The 20653-nt window shown below is 46.3% G+C and overlaps 9 protein-coding genes across 9 annotated transcripts; 2 read left to right on the forward strand and 7 right to left on the reverse strand.

The window, feature by feature from the left end:
* Positions 1–298: 298 nt before the first annotated feature.
* Positions 299–1527, reverse strand: AOL_s00006g41 (uncharacterized protein; the record flags this gene model as incomplete). Its single annotated transcript, XM_011119350.1, has 6 exons — positions 299–396; positions 481–513; positions 585–864; positions 959–1041; positions 1164–1210; positions 1487–1527. 6 exons carry the CDS (start codon positions 1525–1527, stop codon positions 299–301), a joined length of 582 nt encoding a protein of 193 aa, XP_011117652.1.
* Positions 1528–2265: 738 nt separating this feature from the next.
* Positions 2266–3663, reverse strand: AOL_s00006g42 (uncharacterized protein; the record flags this gene model as incomplete). The annotated part of the gene is made up of 4 exons (XM_011119351.1): positions 2266–2675; positions 2767–3184; positions 3270–3504; positions 3629–3663. The coding sequence occupies 4 exons, from the start codon at positions 3661–3663 to the stop codon at positions 2266–2268; spliced, it is 1098 nt and encodes a 365-aa protein (XP_011117653.1).
* A 567-nt stretch (positions 3664–4230) lies between these two features.
* AOL_s00006g43 (uncharacterized protein) lies at positions 4231–5160 on the reverse strand (the record flags this gene model as incomplete). The annotated part of the gene is made up of 1 exon (XM_011119352.1): positions 4231–5160. One exon carries the CDS (start codon positions 5158–5160, stop codon positions 4231–4233), a length of 930 nt encoding a protein of 309 aa, XP_011117654.1.
* A 975-nt stretch (positions 5161–6135) lies between these two features.
* Positions 6136–7536, reverse strand: AOL_s00006g44 (uncharacterized protein; the record flags this gene model as incomplete). The annotated part of the gene is made up of 3 exons (XM_011119353.1): positions 6136–6858; positions 7145–7314; positions 7392–7536. 3 exons carry the CDS (start codon positions 7534–7536, stop codon positions 6136–6138), a joined length of 1038 nt encoding a protein of 345 aa, XP_011117655.1.
* Positions 7537–8074: 538 nt separating this feature from the next.
* Positions 8075–9510, reverse strand: AOL_s00006g45 (uncharacterized protein; the record flags this gene model as incomplete). The annotated part of the gene is made up of 3 exons (XM_011119354.1): positions 8075–8242; positions 8317–8594; positions 8658–9510. 3 exons carry the CDS (start codon positions 9508–9510, stop codon positions 8075–8077), a joined length of 1299 nt encoding a protein of 432 aa, XP_011117656.1.
* Positions 9511–9940: 430 nt separating this feature from the next.
* AOL_s00006g46 (uncharacterized protein) lies at positions 9941–11161 on the reverse strand (the record flags this gene model as incomplete). Its single annotated transcript, XM_011119355.1, has 1 exon — positions 9941–11161. One exon carries the CDS (start codon positions 11159–11161, stop codon positions 9941–9943), a length of 1221 nt encoding a protein of 406 aa, XP_011117657.1.
* A 2620-nt stretch (positions 11162–13781) lies between these two features.
* On the forward strand, positions 13782–15076 carry AOL_s00006g47 (uncharacterized protein; the record flags this gene model as incomplete). Its single annotated transcript, XM_011119356.1, has 4 exons — positions 13782–13930; positions 14007–14130; positions 14187–14560; positions 14668–15076. 4 exons carry the CDS (start codon positions 13782–13784, stop codon positions 15074–15076), a joined length of 1056 nt encoding a protein of 351 aa, XP_011117658.1.
* Positions 15077–15445: 369 nt separating this feature from the next.
* AOL_s00006g48 (uncharacterized protein) lies at positions 15446–17773 on the forward strand (the record flags this gene model as incomplete). The annotated part of the gene is made up of 1 exon (XM_011119357.1): positions 15446–17773. The coding sequence occupies one exon, from the start codon at positions 15446–15448 to the stop codon at positions 17771–17773; it is 2328 nt and encodes a 775-aa protein (XP_011117659.1).
* An 861-nt stretch (positions 17774–18634) lies between these two features.
* Positions 18635–19181, reverse strand: AOL_s00006g49 (uncharacterized protein; the record flags this gene model as incomplete). Its single annotated transcript, XM_011119358.1, has 2 exons — positions 18635–18899; positions 18973–19181. 2 exons carry the CDS (start codon positions 19179–19181, stop codon positions 18635–18637), a joined length of 474 nt encoding a protein of 157 aa, XP_011117660.1.
* Positions 19182–20653: the final 1472 nt, after the last annotated feature.

Consider the following 20653-nt stretch of genomic DNA (forward strand, 5'->3'; position numbering starts at 1 on the left):
GGTAAAATGTGACTTCGGAATTGATCGAGTTCCTACACTATTTGACAGCCATTTATTGCAGCGGTGCACACTTGTTGATAGAGTGGAACGTAAAATAGTAGAGGCTAAAAGGTATAGCAATGCATTGCTCATTTCATCGTAAAACTTAGAGAGGGAGAGAGAAAGGAAAAAAAAAAAGGCGAAGATTTCAAGACACCAGCTAGCTATCGCTTTCCACAAATTGCCTTTACGTGTTGACGAAGCTATTTTTCACCTTGGATAAAGCACGAATTTAGATACCAGAGGTTTGGCTCGTTTATCACCAGTCCTTCTTGATCTCAATGACCCAATCGAATTCCAGGTGGATCTTTTTGTCATCGTCAGTAAATCGAGATTTGGCAGTGTAGGTGCCACGGCCTGTCGGACAAATGAACCAGTTAGAATCCCGAAAATTGACCTGCCATCAGGCAGGGAAAGTTGGTATATTGAGGGAAAACCTACCAAGGAGTCCGTCTGGCGCAACCTCAATTGGGACTTTTGATAATTCCAGAAATTATTAGCTTCCTCTAATGTCCATCAAGGGGGGGCAGGCAAGTTATCCATACGAGTTTTTGAATAGAAGGGCGTCTTTTCGTTGTTTGGGCCATACGATCCCAACATCTCCTCCGTCTTGTCAACCTGGATGCCCTTTCGTTTAACGACCTGGACATATTTCAACCCGCTGATAACATCATGTTGGACCCTGAATTGAATGTAAATCCTATATTCGGCCTTTTCCTTTACGACGAAAGGGGTGGATTTAAGAGCGGAGAGTTCGGTTTTGGTGAAATCGACCTCGATGTCGGGACGACCTTCAACCTTCAGGGACAGCTTTTCGATGACGACCTACATGATTGTGACGCATATATATCAGTATCCGATACATGTGGCTAGCAAGGTTTGCATATTGTGCGCGTGCGCATCTCATTTATATACGTACGGTTCGGGGATCATTTGGGTCCCCAATAGCAGCCCCTAGACCCAACGAGGCCTTCCATTTGTTGAGGGATTCATCCTCGGCATCTTTATGTAGGTTGAAGGTTGTCAGTGCCTGCAAGAAGCGCATTTGGAGGTATATCCGACTAGCTGTATGTTTTGCACTCCTAACGAACAAGTACATACAGTGCAGGGAACTTTCAACATACCGAGGTTCTTGTATTCATCGATCGTCTTCTTCTCTCCAACCTTGTACCTACAAACGTAATGGGGACATGGTTAGCAGCTGGGGGTTGAGCTAGGACGGGGTATCGAATCCGCAGCAAGCTCTAGAACTACAGTTAATGCTACACGGTGGGCGTACAGCTGACTGGGGTACAATGTAGCCAATGCAGAAACTAGGAAAGAGTATACAAGATACTCGGTTCCAAGGCAGAACCGCATGAGGATAAGGGAATTGATTTGGGAAGGGGAGGGGGGGATGTAAGGTAGTGGAGCTGGTAAAGGGAACAGCTGTAAGTGTCAAGCTTACCCCTCAGTCTCGCCAGCGGCAAGCTCGTCTTTGTCAGCCATGTTTGCCTGGTAATATAATATAATCTAGATCTGGATCTAGGATATGTCAGTGGTAGTTCGAATTATCGACGGAGCGTCTTTGTTTCCCCTGAGAGTTATAGCTGGGCCGGTGCAATTGAATTGAATGGAAATGGGTGAAATGGAGGTGGCCAGGTCGTGGAGTGTTGGGAGCTAACTTAAGTAACGTTGGCCAGGTCAGGTCGTGTACGTGTTATGCACCAGGATATATATAAGTCAGTCAGTCAGTCAGTCCAGTACAGGACAGTACCTGCTTAAACTTAAGTAAGTACGTACCTACTTAAGTACTCTTAGCCAAAGTAAAGTAAAGTATGTATGTAAGTATGTAAACCCGCACAAATACGGTCAAGCTTGGCTGGCTCCTTGAGCTGAGGGGCAAAGTGGGTCCGCTGCTGGCTGGACCAGCCAGAAACACCAGGCCAATTACTCAAGTAAGTACTTACAAGCATATGTGTCCCAGCCCTGGGCTAGATGCGCTCGCGAACCCCCATCTCGTCACGGCCATTGCACTGCTACATGCTACGGACGGTGTGTCAAGATATCGAAAAAGAAGAACGAAAGAAGGGGCACTTGTTGGCAGGAGGGCGTTTAAAACGTTTCAGAACAATTGGTATCAGAGGTGCAAGTGACTACTTCGGACTTCTATTTTTATTTTGATATACACTATACAGATGGCCTGATAATGACCGCCCGGCCAACCCATTAGTTCTCCATCTAATCTCATACGGTGGTTTTGGCCTTCCACTCGTCGAGCAGTCCCTGTTTATACTCCTCCCTGTAGCCGGATGGATTGTTCTTTACCCATCTCCACAAATCTTCACAGGCCTCCTCCAGTGTCTTTTTGGTATACCAGTTCAACTCTTTCCGGGCGAGATCCGGTTTTGCTGTGAGGTCCAAGACGTCACCACCCCGCCGTGGGGCTAATTCGTATGGAAGTTCCCGACCAACTGCTTTGCTAAATGCGCGTAAAATATCGAATACTGTTGAACCTCGTCCGGACCCCAGGTTCCACGCCTTGCAGCACTTGAAAGAAGGATCGTATAACTTTTCGAGGGCGGCAATATGACCTTGCGCTAAATCCACCACGTGTATGTAATCCCTGATGGCCGTCCCGTCGTGTGAATCGTAATCTAGAATAACACTATCAGCGGTTATTTGTCGTAAGGTGTCCTCTCGATGTCAAGGACCAAAGTTGTGATTGACTGCAATCGAACTCCGTACCTGTTCCGTACACCTGGATCTTGGGTCTTTTCCCGACTGCGACTTGACCAAGGAGGGGTAGCAGGTTGTACGGTACTCCCTGTGGATCCTCCCCCAATATCCCACTAGGATGGGCACCGCATGGGTTGAAGTAACGTAATAAGGCTGCAGCCGAACCCGGGTTCGCCTTGACATGGTCTTCAATAATCATTTCGTTGAACCATTTCGTTCTGCCGTATGGATTCGTTGGGCCGAGCGGACATGTTTCCGGGATTGGGATCATATCAGGATACTTTGTAGCGTCGCCGTAGACAGTCGCCGACGAAGAAAATACGATCTTGTTGACATTATACTTCTTCATCACCGACAACAATTGCGCAGTTCCGCCTACATTGATCCGGTAGTATTCCGCTGGTATTTCCGTAGATTCTCCCACGGACTGCGTGTAAAAGATTTTCAAATCAATAAGCCAGACGTGCAACAAAAATAGGGTAGGTATGAGGGCGTCTGAATAGAGAGCTCACCTTCAATGCCGCAAAATGGATGACCGAGGATATCTCCGGGTGGGATTTGAAGACCATTTCCAAGGCTTCAGCATCTGTGACGTCGACCTTGTGGAAGGCGGGGCGAATCCCGCATATTAGTTCGATGCGATTGATAGTCTCTTCTGAAGAGTTATAAAGATTGTCGACGATAACGACATTGTACCCCGCGACGAGAAGTTCCAAGGATGTGAAGGACCCGATGTAGCCGGTACCACTGCGCCTGGTCAGCATCTCATCTCATCTCATCATGCAGCTGGACTCGCACAGCATAGCGAGAGCCATACGACTTATTCCGGCTTTAAATTCCTATTTCCTAATGTCGCATTCAACGTACGTACCCGGTGATTAAAACGGTTTCTTTGGGCGCCGCCATGTATGTATAGTGGATGGAGGAATTATTTGAGTTTTTCGATTTAGTCGATCAAAGTACAGACCGAAGCTATACAAGGCGTGTGCTCTTTTCCGAGAGGGCTTAAAATCAAGCGGGTACCGTCTAGCTGGCCTATCGAAAGAATCGGTTAAATGACAAAAAAAAAAAAAAAACTGCGGCGCATGTATATACTTTAAAAGTATACCGTGTCAGTATAAGTACGGAAGTACAAGGTACGTAGTAGGTACGCCTGATACAATGCGATGAGCTTGAGGGGATATTATATAGTATTATTTTGGCTGCATTCGATTATCTGCACTTCCACCCAGCTAGGATTCGGGTCCACCAGGGTTTAATTAAGATTCATTGTGTACAGGAAGGCTCGTAATTCTGAAGTATCTTTTTTTAGCCAGAAGTAACACTACGGGACTCAGCCCTTCGACTTTGCCGCGCATTCTAGATTTCGCGTCTGAATGTTACCATGACATGGGCAGGTGGCTTTGAAATTGTGGATTAAAATGAAACTTTAGTTCAATAGTATAGCGGGATAGTGATAATAACCCTCATGGCTTATCCAAAGCCTGCCCATTCGACGCAAAACGTCCTTACACCGTGGCTCTCTGGTCTGTCAGCCTCTATGTCTCTTTGTTCAAGACCTGCCATCATCCAGGCTTTCTTGACGCCAGTGCCCAACCGACCTCCGCCGACAAGGTCCAACATCGAGAGTTCCTCGTCCCATTGCAAAGATTTCACGAGAAAATGGGAGTGGAATCTCAATGGGTCTCCGGGGTATGCGACGAACTGACAGCCAAATCGCAGCCCAGGGGACATAAAATACCCGAGGCTTTGCAGATACTTATACACCTGGTAGCGGGCATCTGGCGGGCTAGGGATATTCTCGGCTTCCCTGGGGAGTCTAAGAGAATGCAGGCCTATGGCCGAAGATGCCATGGGGATTACGTATTGACGCTGACTGCCGTCGTCTGCAGAGGTTCGCTGGGCTGTTGAAGCCAACTCCTCGCGACCACCCTCGCCTCCAACACCGTCGACAATCGCGTCTAACGTGCTTTCAAAAAGTGGTGTTTCTTTTGACTTGTCAATGGAAGACTCAGAAGCTCTTGCGGGTTTTGTTTTCCATTTCCCGGACGCCTTCGCATTCTCGATAGCGGCCTCCTTTCGTTTTATCGACTCCTCTCGATTTGCCAGCATCAACTTATCTTGCTCTTGTATTTTTAGAGAGAGAATATCAGCTTTGTCGGTTTCGCTAAGTGCTTTGACAGCATCGCGATGGGCGAGCGAGTCCTCGACGATGGTTGCGACCCCTTTGAGAGACCTATTAGAGCCGGCAATCCAATCCAAGATGATGTTTTTTTTTCCCCACTGTAACTCACGTTGGTCAACCAGGAGCCTTGCTTCTTCTCGCATGAGCTCTAGTGGTAAGCCAAGGAATATATTTTGTTGCTGTGCTTGAGGTAGTGTTCCAAAGAGCGTCCCGCACATGTGCCATGATATTCTTAAATACGCGATATCTGTTACAAGATAGCAAACAAGAGAGGGTAGGAAGTTAGCATCACACGGAAGACGATGCACAGGGGAACGGCATGCTGGCGCGGAAAAGGAGATATACGCTCGGGATCCAGAAAACAATCGTACGTGAGAATGTTATTAATTACCGTTTACATCGTAGACTAGATACCGTCCTGCAACATGATTGATACAGATACATGGCTTCGATGCATCATCCCCCATGTCTAGACTAGAACTGGTTGTTAGAACTGGCTTCAACTAAACCAAGAAGAAAAAAATTCGGGCGTGTATAGAATCTTGCAATGGGATCATTCGATACCGATGTCTCGTCAGGGCACTGGAATGTTCAATCATGTATTCCAAGCCATCAGGGGATTGACAGATTGATAGATTGAGATAAGGTGATATAATCATTTCCCAAGGTGAGGGAGGAATAGCAGCGGGTGAACTGGATGGAAGGACTCACTCAGCGATTGGCAGGCCGTATCTTGATTCTTACTGGTGTTAAAATCAAATAAAATCAAATAAAATCAAATAAAATAAAAAAAGAGTCGAAGGTGTTTTAACTAAGTATCTGTAGGAAAGAACCGATTTTCGATAGCAATGAGGGAAAAGTGCAAAGAATGATGGGGGAGGAAGGCTAAGGTGACGAATATATAAGGAGCAGTCCAGCAACTTAAAGGGAAGGAAAGGGACGGGAAAAAAAAAAAAAAAAAGAGCAGGGGTTCTGCGGTCAACAATTTTGCAGCACACATGAAGATTCATGAGTTAACTTTAGTAACCTGACAAGATTGCACAGTAATCCAACTAGAACCAACTTGAAATTAAAATTTAAATCTATAAACCTAGACTAAACCCTATGCTACTTAGTATGGTTTGTTACACGATGCTCCGATCACAAAGCTTTGGACTTTTGGTTTGGATAGATGTATTATTTGAACTAAAAAATCAATTCCCCGCTACTTGTAGGTATTTGTATACTACGGAAAAGTCCTTTCCCTTGCAGTCGTCGTGGGCCTCAGCATCTTCGTAGAGTTTCCGAGCAGGCTCTGCGAGGATGAGCTTTGCGCCAGCGAGGTCCGCAGCAGCGATAGCCAACTTGAGATCCTTCGCCATCAAGCTGACTCCAAATCCACCTTGATAACCGCGGCTCGAAGGCGCACCCTCGATAACATCTGGAACCGGATTATTCACTTCACTCGGCCAGCATTTGCCAGTCGAGCAGTTGATTAAACTAGCTAGCTTTTTCGCATCCAATCCAAGCCTTATTCCGAAGTTCATTGCCTCTGCTGTGGCCAAATTGTTCATGGCTAGCAGGTAGTTATTTGCCAGCTTGCCGACGATGCCGGTTCCGGGGTCACCCATATGAATAACTCGCTTGCCCATTTTTTCCAGTATGGACTGTACCTTCCCCAAAGCCAAGTCCGAAGCTCCAAGCATGAATGTTAAAGTTGCAGCTGTGGCGCCAACAACCCCCCCGGATACTGGAGCATCCACGAAGTCATGTCCGAGAGCTCGAATTGATGAACCGACCTCCAACGATGTCTTCACGTCGATGGTCGAGCAATCTATGAAAAGCTGGGGATTGGATTTATCTAGCCCCCCCGCAATGAATTCTCCGTACACAGCCTGTACATGCTTAGGCTGAGGAAGCATAGTGATAATTGTATCCTTGTGAATCAATGTGCATTAGCAACTGTTTCAGCACCTTGGAGGTGATGCGACGAGGGATATGGCGCGGGTTCTGCATAAGCTTCTTCACGAAAGAGCTGCTTCAGAGGATTGGCTATTGTATAACTTGTGAAATCATGGAGAAATCCCGAGATCGGGATCTGACTTAGATTCATACATATAGAAAAGGAAAATATATGTTCATCATTTGGAGCGTTTTTCGGAGAACTGTGGGGTGGATCTAGTCCTATTTATATTCAGGGAATGGGTATATCGTTCAACTTACAGAGGCACGAGAAACATCTTGGAGGCTGCTTGCAATGGTTACGCTAGCCCCGGGCCCAGCACTCTTTGTCTCTTCCACAAACTGATCAGTCGCGGACTTATTGATATCGTATATTGTAATAGAGTCTGTTGTGGGTATCTTGGCTCGGAGATTCCTTGCCATTGGATAACCTTTTCTCATATATGGCGATTGGTCAGTGGCCAGCCAGTCAAGAAATTTTCAAGGCTGCAGGATCGAACGTGTATACCCATCTGGCCGAGGCCAACAAAGCCCCAACTTGCCCGAGTAACGGGGGAACTTGAAAAATTACGGACGGAAGTCCATGATTGTCGACTGCGAACTGATTTCCAGACGCCTGGAAAGCGGGGGAGGGCGTGACGGAGAGCGGACATTCTGAGAGTTCGTTTAAGAGGCTATGATGACCGCGAACGACTGTCCCATCGATTGGGGTGTAGAGGGAACGGAATATGTGGGGAAGTCCGACATCCGTCCGGCGGGGAGGTCGGCATCGGCCACATGGCTACTTACTACGGTGCCAGAGAGTGGGCTTTTTCCGAGGATGTTATTTATTACATTGAGTGATCCGTGGATGGGGAAAAGGTTGTGCAGAAGAACATTCTTCGGCTAGAAGCGCTTTGTGGGTTCTACATACTTGCCCTCTTGGCACGTTTCCAGTTCTGGAATAGAACTGCCCTTTCCCTGCGTCTGGTCTCGAGGCTAGATCGAGTTATACATATGTATACTACCAGCTACGACATACACGCATGGGCGGAGTCACCTAGGCTGTTCTCAAATGCAAACTCAATATCGAACATGCTACAGAGGCTCTCTACTTGTGCACGTTGTTCCGGAAGCGTGCAGCCCTGAGCTGTCTATGAGTTCAGCGCTTCCAAATTCAGGATACAGTAAATGCATGTGTATATAAAACAATCATCTTCCAGGACGAATGTGTGATTTGCCCCCTTTCCTTTCGTCTAGCTCTGGTATATTTGTATGTGTAGTACACCATTTGAAATATTCTGCCTTTGAGAATACATTGTTAAGCGGGGTGGACATTTGCTTGTGTACATTCGCGAACATTTGCCACGCTTCGTCGTCCTGTGGATATAGTTAGCTATAAGACGAGGAAGGCGAGGATAGTAAGCTTAAGGGACTGAAGATTAGGCGCTTACATCTTGATCTACCCACTCAATTTCCCGCCAAGGTTCATCTTCTTCCAACCGGATATCCTTTGCCAGTTGTTCTGCTGCAGTCAATGTCCGGTTGTCCCCAGAAGCTGTTTTCACTGACAAGTTAACAGCCCTGGCTTCCGCTGATTTGGAGCTTTGTGGATTGTTCATCTCTCTCATGGCCTTCTGGTTTGCACGTTCTTGCTCCGTCATGATATCTATGTGGTGGAACTGTGGCCGTAGTTGAAGTGACCCCGTCAGCCGTGTGAAATGAAGCTTATCTAGAAGAAATTTTCGTCAGAATCAAGTTTAATAGCTTTGAAAGGATGGATATATAAGTATACCTCCTTCGAATAAAGCAACAAAGTAATTAGCATCAGCACCTTGCATTTTAGCTCCTAGCGTTTGTCGATTCAATATCCTGTTCTTTCGTTTTGCTTCCTCGAAATCCAAGAGAGCCTCTGGGGTCGGTATAGCGCTGTCGTCCTCCATACCTTCATCTTCTGCTGTTCTCCGTCTTTTTCGCCTGTCCGAGGAATTGTCGCCACGATCCCCAACATCGGCGCTGCCTCCTGCTCGCAGAGATCTCTGGATGCGAGATTTGTGTAGTACGTCGCCGTATAGAACACCTTTCCGCTCATCGTAGTTTCGTTCAACGTTTATTGGGATATCGAGCTCAAGTGCCCCCGTATTGACTTTCATCCTGGCCTCAGCTGGTGCAAACCCTTCCTGGAAGGTGTAAGGCTGCGATCTATTTCGCACTGGATATTGGAACAAGTACATCATATCATTGAAAGTAGTGTTGAGGACAATGTCATATGATTGGACAATGGGATCATCGTCGATGTCGCTGTACACGGCTTCATCTTCGTCTGATTCATCCCCGGCATTATGATGCACTTCTAGGGGTTGTACTCCTGAATCTTTTGATAATTGGGATTGCTGCGCCCGCCGAGTAATGTCTGATTCCGATTCCGGTTCCGATTCCGAGTGGTCCTCAATGAAGAGCGACGATGATTTGTAGGCGGATGGTTGTGGCGCTGTTGGGACGGCCGTGGGCAATCTTACGTCGTGGTCCTCAGGCTCCTGTTTCAGGATCGTGGAAGCATCCGCTCCAATAGTAGAAGTAACAGTTTCTGCAGCGCCAGCAGTTCTTCGAGGCTGCGGCTTCGGTTTCGCCTTTGGTTTTGGGGGCATTTTGTAAGAACGGTAGGATGGATATCGATATATCGATTCGGAGCGATTTGAGAATGTCAACTTCTTCAGGCCCACCTCGGTAGCCAACACAAAAAAATTATAAATTCCACCAGCCACTTCACGCGCATTTGGATCTTACTAATTATATAACTGGGCCCAATTTGCAAACCCGCTACATGCTACAAGCTCTTAGTAGGTACCTGGGCACTTAGTTCCATTGTCGAGATCGAGTGGGTAAGAGATAAGTACTTCATAAAAATCTAAAATAATTAATCATCAAGGCACGAGATTGTATCAGATATAAATATCATTTCCCTATATATTATATATAAGAACTTAGGTAGATATATGATCCATAGTATAATGGATATATATGATTATGACACTGTTCCGAGTTCCAAGCTTGCGCAATGGTTTGTACTAGTCTAGCTTATGGCCACATGGGTACCCGAGTGTTTATACCAGTATACTTATATCTCAAACAGCCCGGTCCGTTACTAAAGATTATTGGTAGATTCGTTACGTCCTGGTAGAAAAAGTAACCGGAGGTGCGACAGACGCCTTTCTTAGACTCCAAAATCAGTCTGCATCCAGCCGTAATATCTCCCGGTTTTGTTATTCCGCATTCTTCGTCAAATTCACTGCATAGATCATCTCCCCAGCGCCCGAGATAGTAATATATACTGCCTACACATTTCCCTTTACTCGCGGGGAGTGTCCAGCATGATACGCAACAATCGTGTTGGCTCATATCACCTTCGGTGTAAATCGTAGGTTCATCATCGCTATACCCAGGCCCGCCGACAAGCCAGAATGTCCCAAAATCGTCCGGTGGTACTCTATTCGAAGCCCCGCATGCTGCATAAACGGTAGGGGTAGGGAGGGTTTCCGTTACCGTCTTCTCAAAGAAGGTGACAAGCGTTGTGATAGTGGTTGACCTTGTTATGGATGTAGTGTTCCTTACGAAGCCAACTATCTTGGTGATGGTCTTCACATTTTTTACGGTAACGGTCTTTGTCCTCGTTGAAGTTGTGTAGGACTTCGAAACAGTTTTTGTTCCCTTCTTCTTCGTAGTTGTTTTCCAAAGATCAGTTGTTCCAGTCTTTGTGAGCAACGTCTTGGTGCATACTACGGCGCTCGGGTACTTTTTTGCGGCACCAGCAGTTGGTTCGGGTTCGGCGTTACGCCTCGTGATCGTTTGTCCGGCTTTATTCGCGGGGTCCTGATTCACACCGTATATTCCTGAAGGTCCCGGTATCACCACGGTCTGAGGGCGGATGGTTCTGGTAAATACGGGCAGAGTTGCAATAAATGAGGAAATGGTTTTTGTGCGTATGACAATCTCCGTTCCGCGCTCTCCCGTCGTAACAAGGATCCCCTTGGTGACAGTACTAACAGTAACCGTCTTTGTCTTCCAAGCCGGTTTCGTATCCACCACGGTTACAATTTTTGCGGGGGCTGTTACTGTCTTCCAGCGCGTTATAGTGTATCGTGCTGTCGCGCAGACAGTTTTTGTAGTCCTGTGGACTTTGACGGGAACCCCGCATGAGCGGGTGGTGCATTTTTCGAGAGTAATTACGGTGCGCGCAGCACAAAGTGAAACGAAAGTAATAAAGGCCGTCACAAGGATACTAAAGCGAAAGATATGCATGGCTCTTGCTTGTTGCGCCAGTGCGATATGATGAGCGAATGTTGATAATCTCGGTAGGGTCAAACAGAGCACGGAACGAGATATATCATGTGGACAGGCCCGAGCTTTTAATGGCAGCAAATATGTGTGGAACTCGAGCAGGAGCTCGAGACCCTTTCTCTCTCAAATTTATCGAGGCCTGTAAAATGTAGATAATATAAAGCATGCATCTCTGAGGTTACAATGAGGCTTGAATCCCATGACTATTCTGGTAATACCAAGGAATCATTTGTTGGGCTCGAAAACCAATTCACAATTGCACATAATTTATTCTAAGTGGCCGGCATAGATACTTACTTACTTACTTACACATGGAATCACTGGCTTCACCAGTACACCGTCTCATAAGCTCATGCGACAATTTTCTTGGATGATAACATTCCGGCTTGGCGTCGTGCAGCGGGTCACATTCGCTTCAGCCGCACCAATGATATCGTTCACTTGCCGAATTGCACCCTTCATTACATAAGTGCTTGATAAAATGAATTGTCAACTGATAATAGATGTTTCTTATATGTAAAATCTATCTTAGGACGACCCTAAATTTCCGAATATAAGAATTTGGGTTGTTTTATGTGTTGACGGTGTGGTATTTTTCATCTGCGTATTTCAAAGGCAAAGCCGTCTAGTCTGGTCTTATATTATGCATAACGCGATGTCGCATATGTTGCTATCCTAGTATAAATGCTGTGTACCTGAATGGCCTAGATGCACTGGGCTTTATAAAACCCATGTCTATCGGCACTGGCTCAAGTGCTAAGCTTAGATGTGTGCGCTGTGTGTGTGGCCATGGCCCATGATTTTCTGATTACTTGTTCGCTAACCGCGTGGCGGAGCTAGCAGGTATGTAGCTAGCGAGACGTTGTAAAAACATACATGTGTAACAAGGCGAAACCCTGTGGACGGATAACTATAATGTATAATGTAAAAGCTAAAAGGCCCCACCTGGCGATAGCAAGTCTCCTGTTCATGAGGGGTTTAAAATGTGATATCTACCATGGCCGTGCAGCTCCATTATAAGCCATGTTTGTTTCAAGCTGTATATACATGCATGTAGCAGCTTACATTGCAGAAATATCGAAATTTAAAGCGGGCCATTTTCTGCAAGCGCAGGGCTCAGGGCCCGTACGTATGCCTGGAGTTAGTTTGTATCATAGTCAGAGTTCAAAGAGTTCAACATCAGGGTTGACATATAGCTGCAGACGCTATGTTCGCTTCCGGATGCATGCAATTCCATTGTAGGTTCATAACGAAGGCTTGTCGAACCGCTCTCGCGGGAAATATCCATATTGATTCTGGCGGATCCGCAGAGAGTTTGTATATATATATAACTATCGATCAATTGACAAGATCAATATCGACTGCGAGTGCGACCTTTAAGTCTTTTGATTTACATGTCACATGACATGGGTGGCTTGTATGCATATACCTAGTATTACAACATTCTTTAGCTTTAGCCGGTGCTTTCTCATCTGGTATTTTCGTTTACTCAACAGCTCAAGGAATCGAGAATGCCAAATTGCAAAGTGGAGCGCTAGTTAGCTAGTTGCAGGCAGATATCCGCCTGCAAATGCGTTATATACAAGGCTTGGGCCGAACCGCCTACCCGTTGTGGATACTGCTAGTGCTCTAGTATCGTATCCCAACTTACGGGCATGCGCACACCATAAAGAAACTTGATTCACCGAAGGCCTTAAGGTTCTGGTTAGGCGAGGTACCTGGTGGGGGCTATAGGATCGATTGTGGGGGTACCCGGATTTTCAATGATAGCGTTTGGGCTTATTTGATGCGAGATGATTTTCTCAATTCTGCATCTAGCATCCTTTTCTCCCTCAGGTTAACCAATTAGATGCCATACAGCATATTGCGTTGGAACTGAATTGATAACTGGCAGGTTCTCGTGAATTCGAAGATGATGCTTATATGCATATGTGATGTACTGATGAACAATGGTGCTGTGTTAGAATTAATTGCGCAGAGGGAAGAATTTCTTAAAAGTCAATGAGCTTTAGACTAGGATCCTCATGCTCAATATCTAGCATCTACACATGGGTGTTTGAGTCAGGACTGGACCTCGAGAACATGGTCGGACCACTGCACTGATGCATGATCATCATCTTCTCCTCGTATCACTACGTAACCCTTTCAAAATACCTTCGAGTGCAGTGGGCATACCGCAGCATTATTGACGTGCTACATATCCCGTAGCCCGAGCGAAGAGCCCGTGAAGTGACAGGCTTTTGAATTCAAAGTTATCTGGATTGACCCTAACCCAATCGTCGAGATGCAGTGGCGTGTATGCCCATCATATCATTTCTCCGGGCCTTTGTGAGTCCGGCGCCGCAACAGACAGATTTTATGTGGCAGCTCAGCCCCAGCTTGAACTAAGACCTGAAGTATAAATATCTAAGACTAAGACCTGTTACCCAGCTCTTCTAAATCCATCGATTGCAACCTGACGACGCGACAATATATATATATATATATACCAGGAATATAGTATATGCATAGCAAAATCAATCTTTTTGTCTTATTATTAAATAAATCATTCATCGTAAAATTTTAACTCAATTTATACAAGATGCGTCTCGGTTCTCATGACTATGTCCAGACCCTTAAGGGTCAGACATTGACTTTCCCAGATATTGATGGCCTGTTCAAAGATTGGCCCGTCGGATTTAACCCCCACTACGAGATCCTTAGACAAGTTCAGAATGCCGAACTCCTCAAGTAAGCTATAATATGCTTCCCGGATTTGTGTTCGAATGGTGAAGTCGGATCTAACTTATGCTTGGTTTGGGCGCAGGTTACTTGGGCCAGGTCAAAGATATGAAGCCCTCGTGGCCGTGGATTGTGCTTTCCACGCCGCGTCTTGGTGGCCTACTGCAACCTTTGATTCTCTTCGAGTCGTTTCAGCTCTTGTGGCATTTGTGGGTATTTGAGCTATTTGATCTGGAGGCCTTGCGCTAATTAGTTACTTTTATAGCTCTACGTCTGGGATAACGAAATAGATAGCCCTGAGTTTAGTGACCTCAGTTCGAATTTGGATGCTGGTGAACAGTTCCGGGAAAGAACCATCGCCCACATCAAAACCTACCTCGGGGACAACCTTCCCGAGTCTGGTATCCGGTCTGAAAAAGTCGAGACGGCCATCGCAAGTTTCAATCCAGTTGGAGAGACAGCTGGATTTCGGCTTCCCAAGAACCAGAGGCAGCTATTCATGGAAGAAAATATTCGGTTCGTTGTCGCGACTGGCTACGAGCAGCGAGTCGAGTTGAGAGGCAAGGCCCCAACGATCGAGGAGTACATGCATATTCGCATGGGAACTAGCGGCGTTGCAACCTTATCGGTGCTCACAGAGTAAGTGGTGCAGAGATCTCGCCCTGTATTATCCCGTAGCTTAAGTATTTCAATCTTGAGTGCAAACGAGTACAGTTTACTAATTTAAATCTTTGGTGACTTCCCAGATATATGATGCAAATCGACCTGGGGGACGAAATTAGAAACGACCCGGACATCCAAGCTATACACGACCAGAGCAACTGCATTGTATCCCTTGTGAACGATATATTCTCACTTAGAAAGGAACTTATGTTCCCATTCTACTGCAATGCCGTCGCAGTTTTATATCACAAGCACCGGAACCTCCAAATGGCGGTGAACAAGACCTATCAGATGATAATTTCAAGCGTTTATAGTCTCGACGATGCTGGTACAAGATTGCTTGCACGGTATCCAGACCGGCGCAGTGACCTGGAAGCCTTTATCTACGCCGCTAAAACGATGTGTACCGGGAATATTACCTGGAGCAGGATGACCCAGCGGTACAAGCTTGGTGTGGATAAATTCGACGGTACTACCAGTATCACTTTGTGACTGTAGTGTAACTATCCTGTCTATTTATTTCATCTTGTATTCTACCAATAGATCTAGATCGTACAAGCTTATATATTTTTTTGTATCGCATGGCAGCTTCTATATCTCAATTTACAGGGTCAGTAGGTACCTAATTAGAATTATAAGATCAGTTTGTAACATCAATCGCGTGACTTTGTTGGATTATATGTGTTGGACTGCCAAGCCTTTGGGCTCCATAAATTTTTTTGTTCTATTGACCTTGAAAGGTCTTTCGTAGACTGCGTTCTGCGACCACACCAAAAACTTTCGAATTTAATACTCAGCAGCGCTTTGGAGGCCAAATTGTCAACAACAGCTCGGTCGCACGCTATCCTAATACCTTCTTCAATGGCTGAGCCCGATATCCTCGTTAATTTTGACCTTGCGCCGGCAGCCAATGCCTTCGGCGCATCATCATCGATCAACGGTATCCGTGGGGGTCGGTGGAAGGACAGGTTCAGGGCAAAAAAGCGACTACAAAATAAACGCGGCAAACCGAGCTTCCTAGACGCCGAGGGGAACCAGAAGTCCACGAATGCACAGTCGCGTCCCCACCCGAAGTCCGATGTCCCAGCTGGACCCAATCGTGACAATGGCTCTGGAAACCGATTAAAAGCTGGGAATGAGCTCCCTGGCGCTCCAAGGTCGAACCATGACCAACCCATTATTTCATCAATCTTTAGCTCAAACCCAGTATCAGTTGTGAATGTGGAGAAGACGGGGACTGAAAATGCTGGACCTGCTATTCCAACTAATGCCCCGTTGAAAGATGGGTCAGTCTTTTCGACAATGGGGCTTGCGCCAGCTCTTGCATCTCATTTGGTAAACAATATGAACATATCTGCGCCGACATCGATCCAGCAAATTGCCGTCCCTCAACTCATTTCCTCTGATTCAGATGCTTTCATTCAAGCAGAAACCGGTTCCGGAAAGACCCTCACCTACCTGCTACCTCTAGTCCATCGGATATACACCGCTACTCTTAGTGGTGATAAACTTCATCGAGACTCTGGCTGCTTCGCAATAATCCTCGCACCGACTAGAGAATTGGGCCGACAGATATACACTGTGTTAATGCAACTCTTATCCCACCCATCACTTCATTGGCTGGTGCCAATTCTGATTCTTGGAGGGGAGAAGAAAAAGTCAGAAAAGGCGAGGATCCGAAAAGGCGGTAACATTCTTGTGGCGACACCGGGACGTTTGGCGGACCACCTCTCGAACACAACCTCACTCGATGTGGGCTTCGTGAGATGGCTCGTTCTCGACGAAGGGGATAGGCTTATGGAACTAGGGTTTGAGGAAACCCTTCAGCAGATCCTTACGGCTCTAAACGAGAGAGCACAGAAGAGGTCGAATAAGGCGCCTTTGGCGGATCTGGGCCTTCCAGATCGTAGGATAACGGTTCTCTGCTCCGCAACGATGAAGGCCAGTGTACAAAAGCTAGGCGATATGTCGTTGAAGGATGCATTGTATCTCAAAAGCAACCAGAAGTCAGATGCGGCTAGTGATGGCCCCAAGTCCTTCCAAGCACCAGCACAGCTAAAGCAGGCTTACATCGTATCCCCTGCTAAATTGCGGTTGGTTACACTAGCTAGCATACTCAGGAGAGCCTTTATTCGAAAGAAGGAACATATGAAGGTTATTGTGTTCTTTTCCTGTGCTGACTCAGTCGATTTTCATTACCAAGCATTCCGTAAAATTGACGACAAGGAACAGCAAGACACAGAATCAGAAACATCCTCAGACGAGGAAAAGGAGGTGGAAACAGAGACGTTGGAGGACAATAAGAAGAAGCCTCAGCGTCCGAGTCTTGCGGCGAAGTCAATGGCGCCACTGATCGATCCAACTGTATCGTTGTTTAAACTCCACGGGAGCTTGGCTCAACATATCAGAACAAATACTCTCAACGACTTTTTTCATGAAAAAGACGGGGCAGTATTATTCTGTACTGATGTGGCTTCTCGAGGCCTGGACCTCCCAAATGTTGACTTAGTAGTTCAATATGATCCACCATACAGCCACGAGGACTATATACACCGAATCGGAAGAACAGCTAGAGCTGGTCGGGATGGAAGAGCGTTGCTTTTCCTATTACCAGGGTGCGAGGAAGGCTACCCGGGTCAAGTTCTAAAGGAACAACATCTTACAAGAAGGCTAGCGGACGAGGTTCTGAAGAAAGGGTTCGGGGCTGCCCCTCTACCTAAGGCTGCAAAGGTTGTGGACCCTTTGTGGAAGAAAGATTTCATGCCAAAAAATTCTGGAGCAAAATGGGAGCAGGAAGCTATTGAGTTTCACCTGGACATCGAGAGGCGGGTCCTAGCTTCTGACGAATTCTCAAATGTTGCTAAAAGGGCCTTCCAGAGCCATATACGAGCGTATGCCACACATGTAGCAGCTGAACGAGAAATATTCGACATCAAGCAGTTGCATTTAGGCCATATCGCAAAGAGTTTTGGCCTGCGCGAACGCCCCGGTGATATCAGGTTGCCTGCCCGTGGGAAGACTGGGACTGTTCCGAGTGCAACGGGTAAGCGCAAACTAGACAGCACTGATACCAACGGTGACAGTACGCGAGATGCACAAGACGAAGAGGAGTTACAGAGGGCTGCTCAAATGATGCGAAAAAAGATGAGGGAGCACATGAACATCGCTTCGGAATTCAATATTGGTTGAATATGTGACTGGGGATCAAAATATCTCCCATAATGAGATTCGACCATCTTTTGAACCCGCGGCTAGCATGTGCGCTTGCCTGTTCCTATTTTCTCTTTGTTGGCTCACTGTTATAATTGTATTATTAAGTTGTACGGCTCCTTTACTCTCGTTAAAGATTTTGGCGAATGTGACTGCATAACATCCTTCTCTGTGCCATTTCAAAACGGCCACCTCTTTCATGTTTCTAGCAGTATATACTCGAATACGAGAATCCCACCCCGCCGTAGCAAACAGTCTCCCATCGGACCTCAGGCTCAGGCTCTGTTGCCCAGCATGGTGAGTGTTGATGATGTGAGAGGGGGGATCCTCAGGGTCTGAGTTTTTGTAGCCAGTATCTGAATGTATTTCATGTTTTGCTATTATCGCGTCCGCAGAAGAAGTAAAGAAGGTCGAGGGTGGATGATAGTCGAGTGATAAGACGGGTTGGGAGTGGGGTTTGGACGAATAGGCGGTGTGCCAGATATTGGATTCCGGGTCCAGGGTGAATACAACGGCATGTCCACTTTCATAACCAGCTAATAGAATCAATTTGGAGTTTATGTTGGATAACCGGAGAGCCATCGGCATGCCTTTTGCGAAGTGTTAGAGATATTAAACATGCGGGTATATTTATTTTGGAGGCATGTATTTAGGGTGGCGGTGCAATGTACCCACCGGTTTTGAAGTCCAGATGTTGCCCCACAGCTGCATGGACTCTAGTTTGAGACGGGAGATGGTATATATCGATCTATGCAATGGCGGTGCCTTACTTGAGTATATGGATGGATGGATGCAACTTAGGCTAATAGCTTTTCGCGTCGCTTCACAAACGCAAATGTATTAAATGGAATGGCTGAAACCGGGACTTACAGCATTTGGGTCCTTGGAACTGGGAACTGCAAGCAATATCTGACTGCTGCTTGCACTGTTAAGGCTAGGACACATCGCAAACGAGCAGAAATTGAGGGCGTTCACATCGAGGGCGTGGAGCAGCCATGGTGGGCGATGATGTTCAGACGAGGATGTCGCAGGTAATCGGGTATCGAGGCTTGGTTCGTCTTCGGAGCGGACCTGCCAGACGTATATTTTATTATCCCTCCCATGGCTATAGGATCCTTGAAATGCATTAGAAACAAATTTGGCGGGTAAGTTGCAAGCATTCATCGGTTGAAACCTACGTGATGATGTTGGAGTCGTCCCAATCCGCGACGCCGAGTACTGCACTATCGTGAGCCCTCCAAACAGCTACAGGGCGCCTGACTGGAATATCCCAGAGCACGACCCAACCTTCGGCATCGGCAGAGACGAGACGAGAGTTGGAGCGATAGAAGTGCAGGGAGTGGACGGGTGAGGGGTGGCCCCGGATGACATAGACCGGGGCGTCCATTGGTATCGATACTTAATTCATAAGTATAAATGTGCTCATGCAATGATCGATCGATATCAGGGACCCGGGACGGAAACAGAAATAGAAAGCAGGTGTTAGTTAATTATAATTTGAGGTGTTCGAGCGTTCGTTCGTTCGTTTCTTCGTTCGCGTTCGTGCGTGCTTTGGAGCCGTCGGCGTTTTGTTTCAGCTCAGCCCAGTCGATGTCGGAAACGTTTCACGTCACAGCTGCGAATCCAATTCACTTAGCTTCTTCTTATTCTTCTTATTCTTCTTATTTTTTTTTTATATACTTTCTAGGGACTTCAAGACCAGGTCGTTACTTTTTTTTACATACCTAAGTAGGTACCATCTGGTGGTGGGAGGTGGAAGTGGAGTGGAGTGGAGGATATATGTAAGTGAGTAAGAAGGAAGTAAGAAGGAAGTGAGTTAAGTACTGTGTATAAGGCCCTCCTCTTCTTTTGTCTCCGCTTCTTTTATCTCTTCCTCTTTTTTGTCTCCTCTTCCTCTTCCTCTTCCTCTTCTTTTATCCCTTCCTCTTCTTCTTCTATTTCGATTTCTATATCTCGAGTCTACATCTTCTTCTAGCTTCCTTATATAAAAGTACCTTATATCAATTCAGTAAGACTAGTGGAATATACCGACTGGGCGCAACGGCACTCGGCTACAATTGCCCGCCCCTCACCCTCACCACCATCGTCATCTCGAACTGCGCCCTAATTGCTTGGTTCCGTTGCTTCCTTTCCCTCTTCAGCTTCCCTCCGAAATCCGACGCCAATTCTTTATTATCCTTATTAAGTCCCGACTAACCCCCCCCCGGGTCCAGCGTCCGGTGTCCAGCGTCCACTTGAATCTTGAATTCATCCCGGTTCAAATGCTCGCTCATTCATTGCACTCTCCCGTATTCAATACATTTTAATCTATCATTCCTGCCAAATATAACTTAACAGACCAGATCAAACCGGAACGACTTCTCTATCTCACTAGAAATTCGATCACCGGCTACGGAATCTCCCATACATCTTATCCGTATCTAAAAGCCGTCAGGTTTCCTTATACCTAGGGAACCCTTCGTCCCTCTAGCGGGGATGGCTGCCGCTGACGGCAGCACGAGGCCGAAACGCGTGAGAACAGGTACGAATTTCTCACCTGCTTTTTTCTGGCTCTCTTTTTTTAAAAAAAAAATTTATTAAAATTTTTTATTGTTTATTATTATCATGATCATTATATTTCTCTCAATTTGCAGTATTTTAAACTCGCAGAATGTATTCAAACGCGGTTCTCAATTGAGAGCTTACAAGTGTATTGCTGGTTTGAAGTTCAGGGTCGCTAATTAGTCTTTTGGTGTTTCGTTCTCATCTAGGTTGGTGAGTGATCTCGGAACATCATCAAATTCCATATTTTGTTACTGCGACTTCCCGGAAAACCAACTGAAGGGGGGGAAAGAAAAAAAGAAAGAAAGAGAGAGAGAG

The sequence above is a fragment of the Orbilia oligospora genome (assembly GCF_000225545.1).
Source record: "Orbilia oligospora ATCC 24927 unplaced genomic scaffold scaffold00006, whole genome shotgun sequence".
Taxonomy (NCBI): domain Eukaryota; kingdom Fungi; phylum Ascomycota; class Orbiliomycetes; order Orbiliales; family Orbiliaceae; genus Orbilia; species Orbilia oligospora.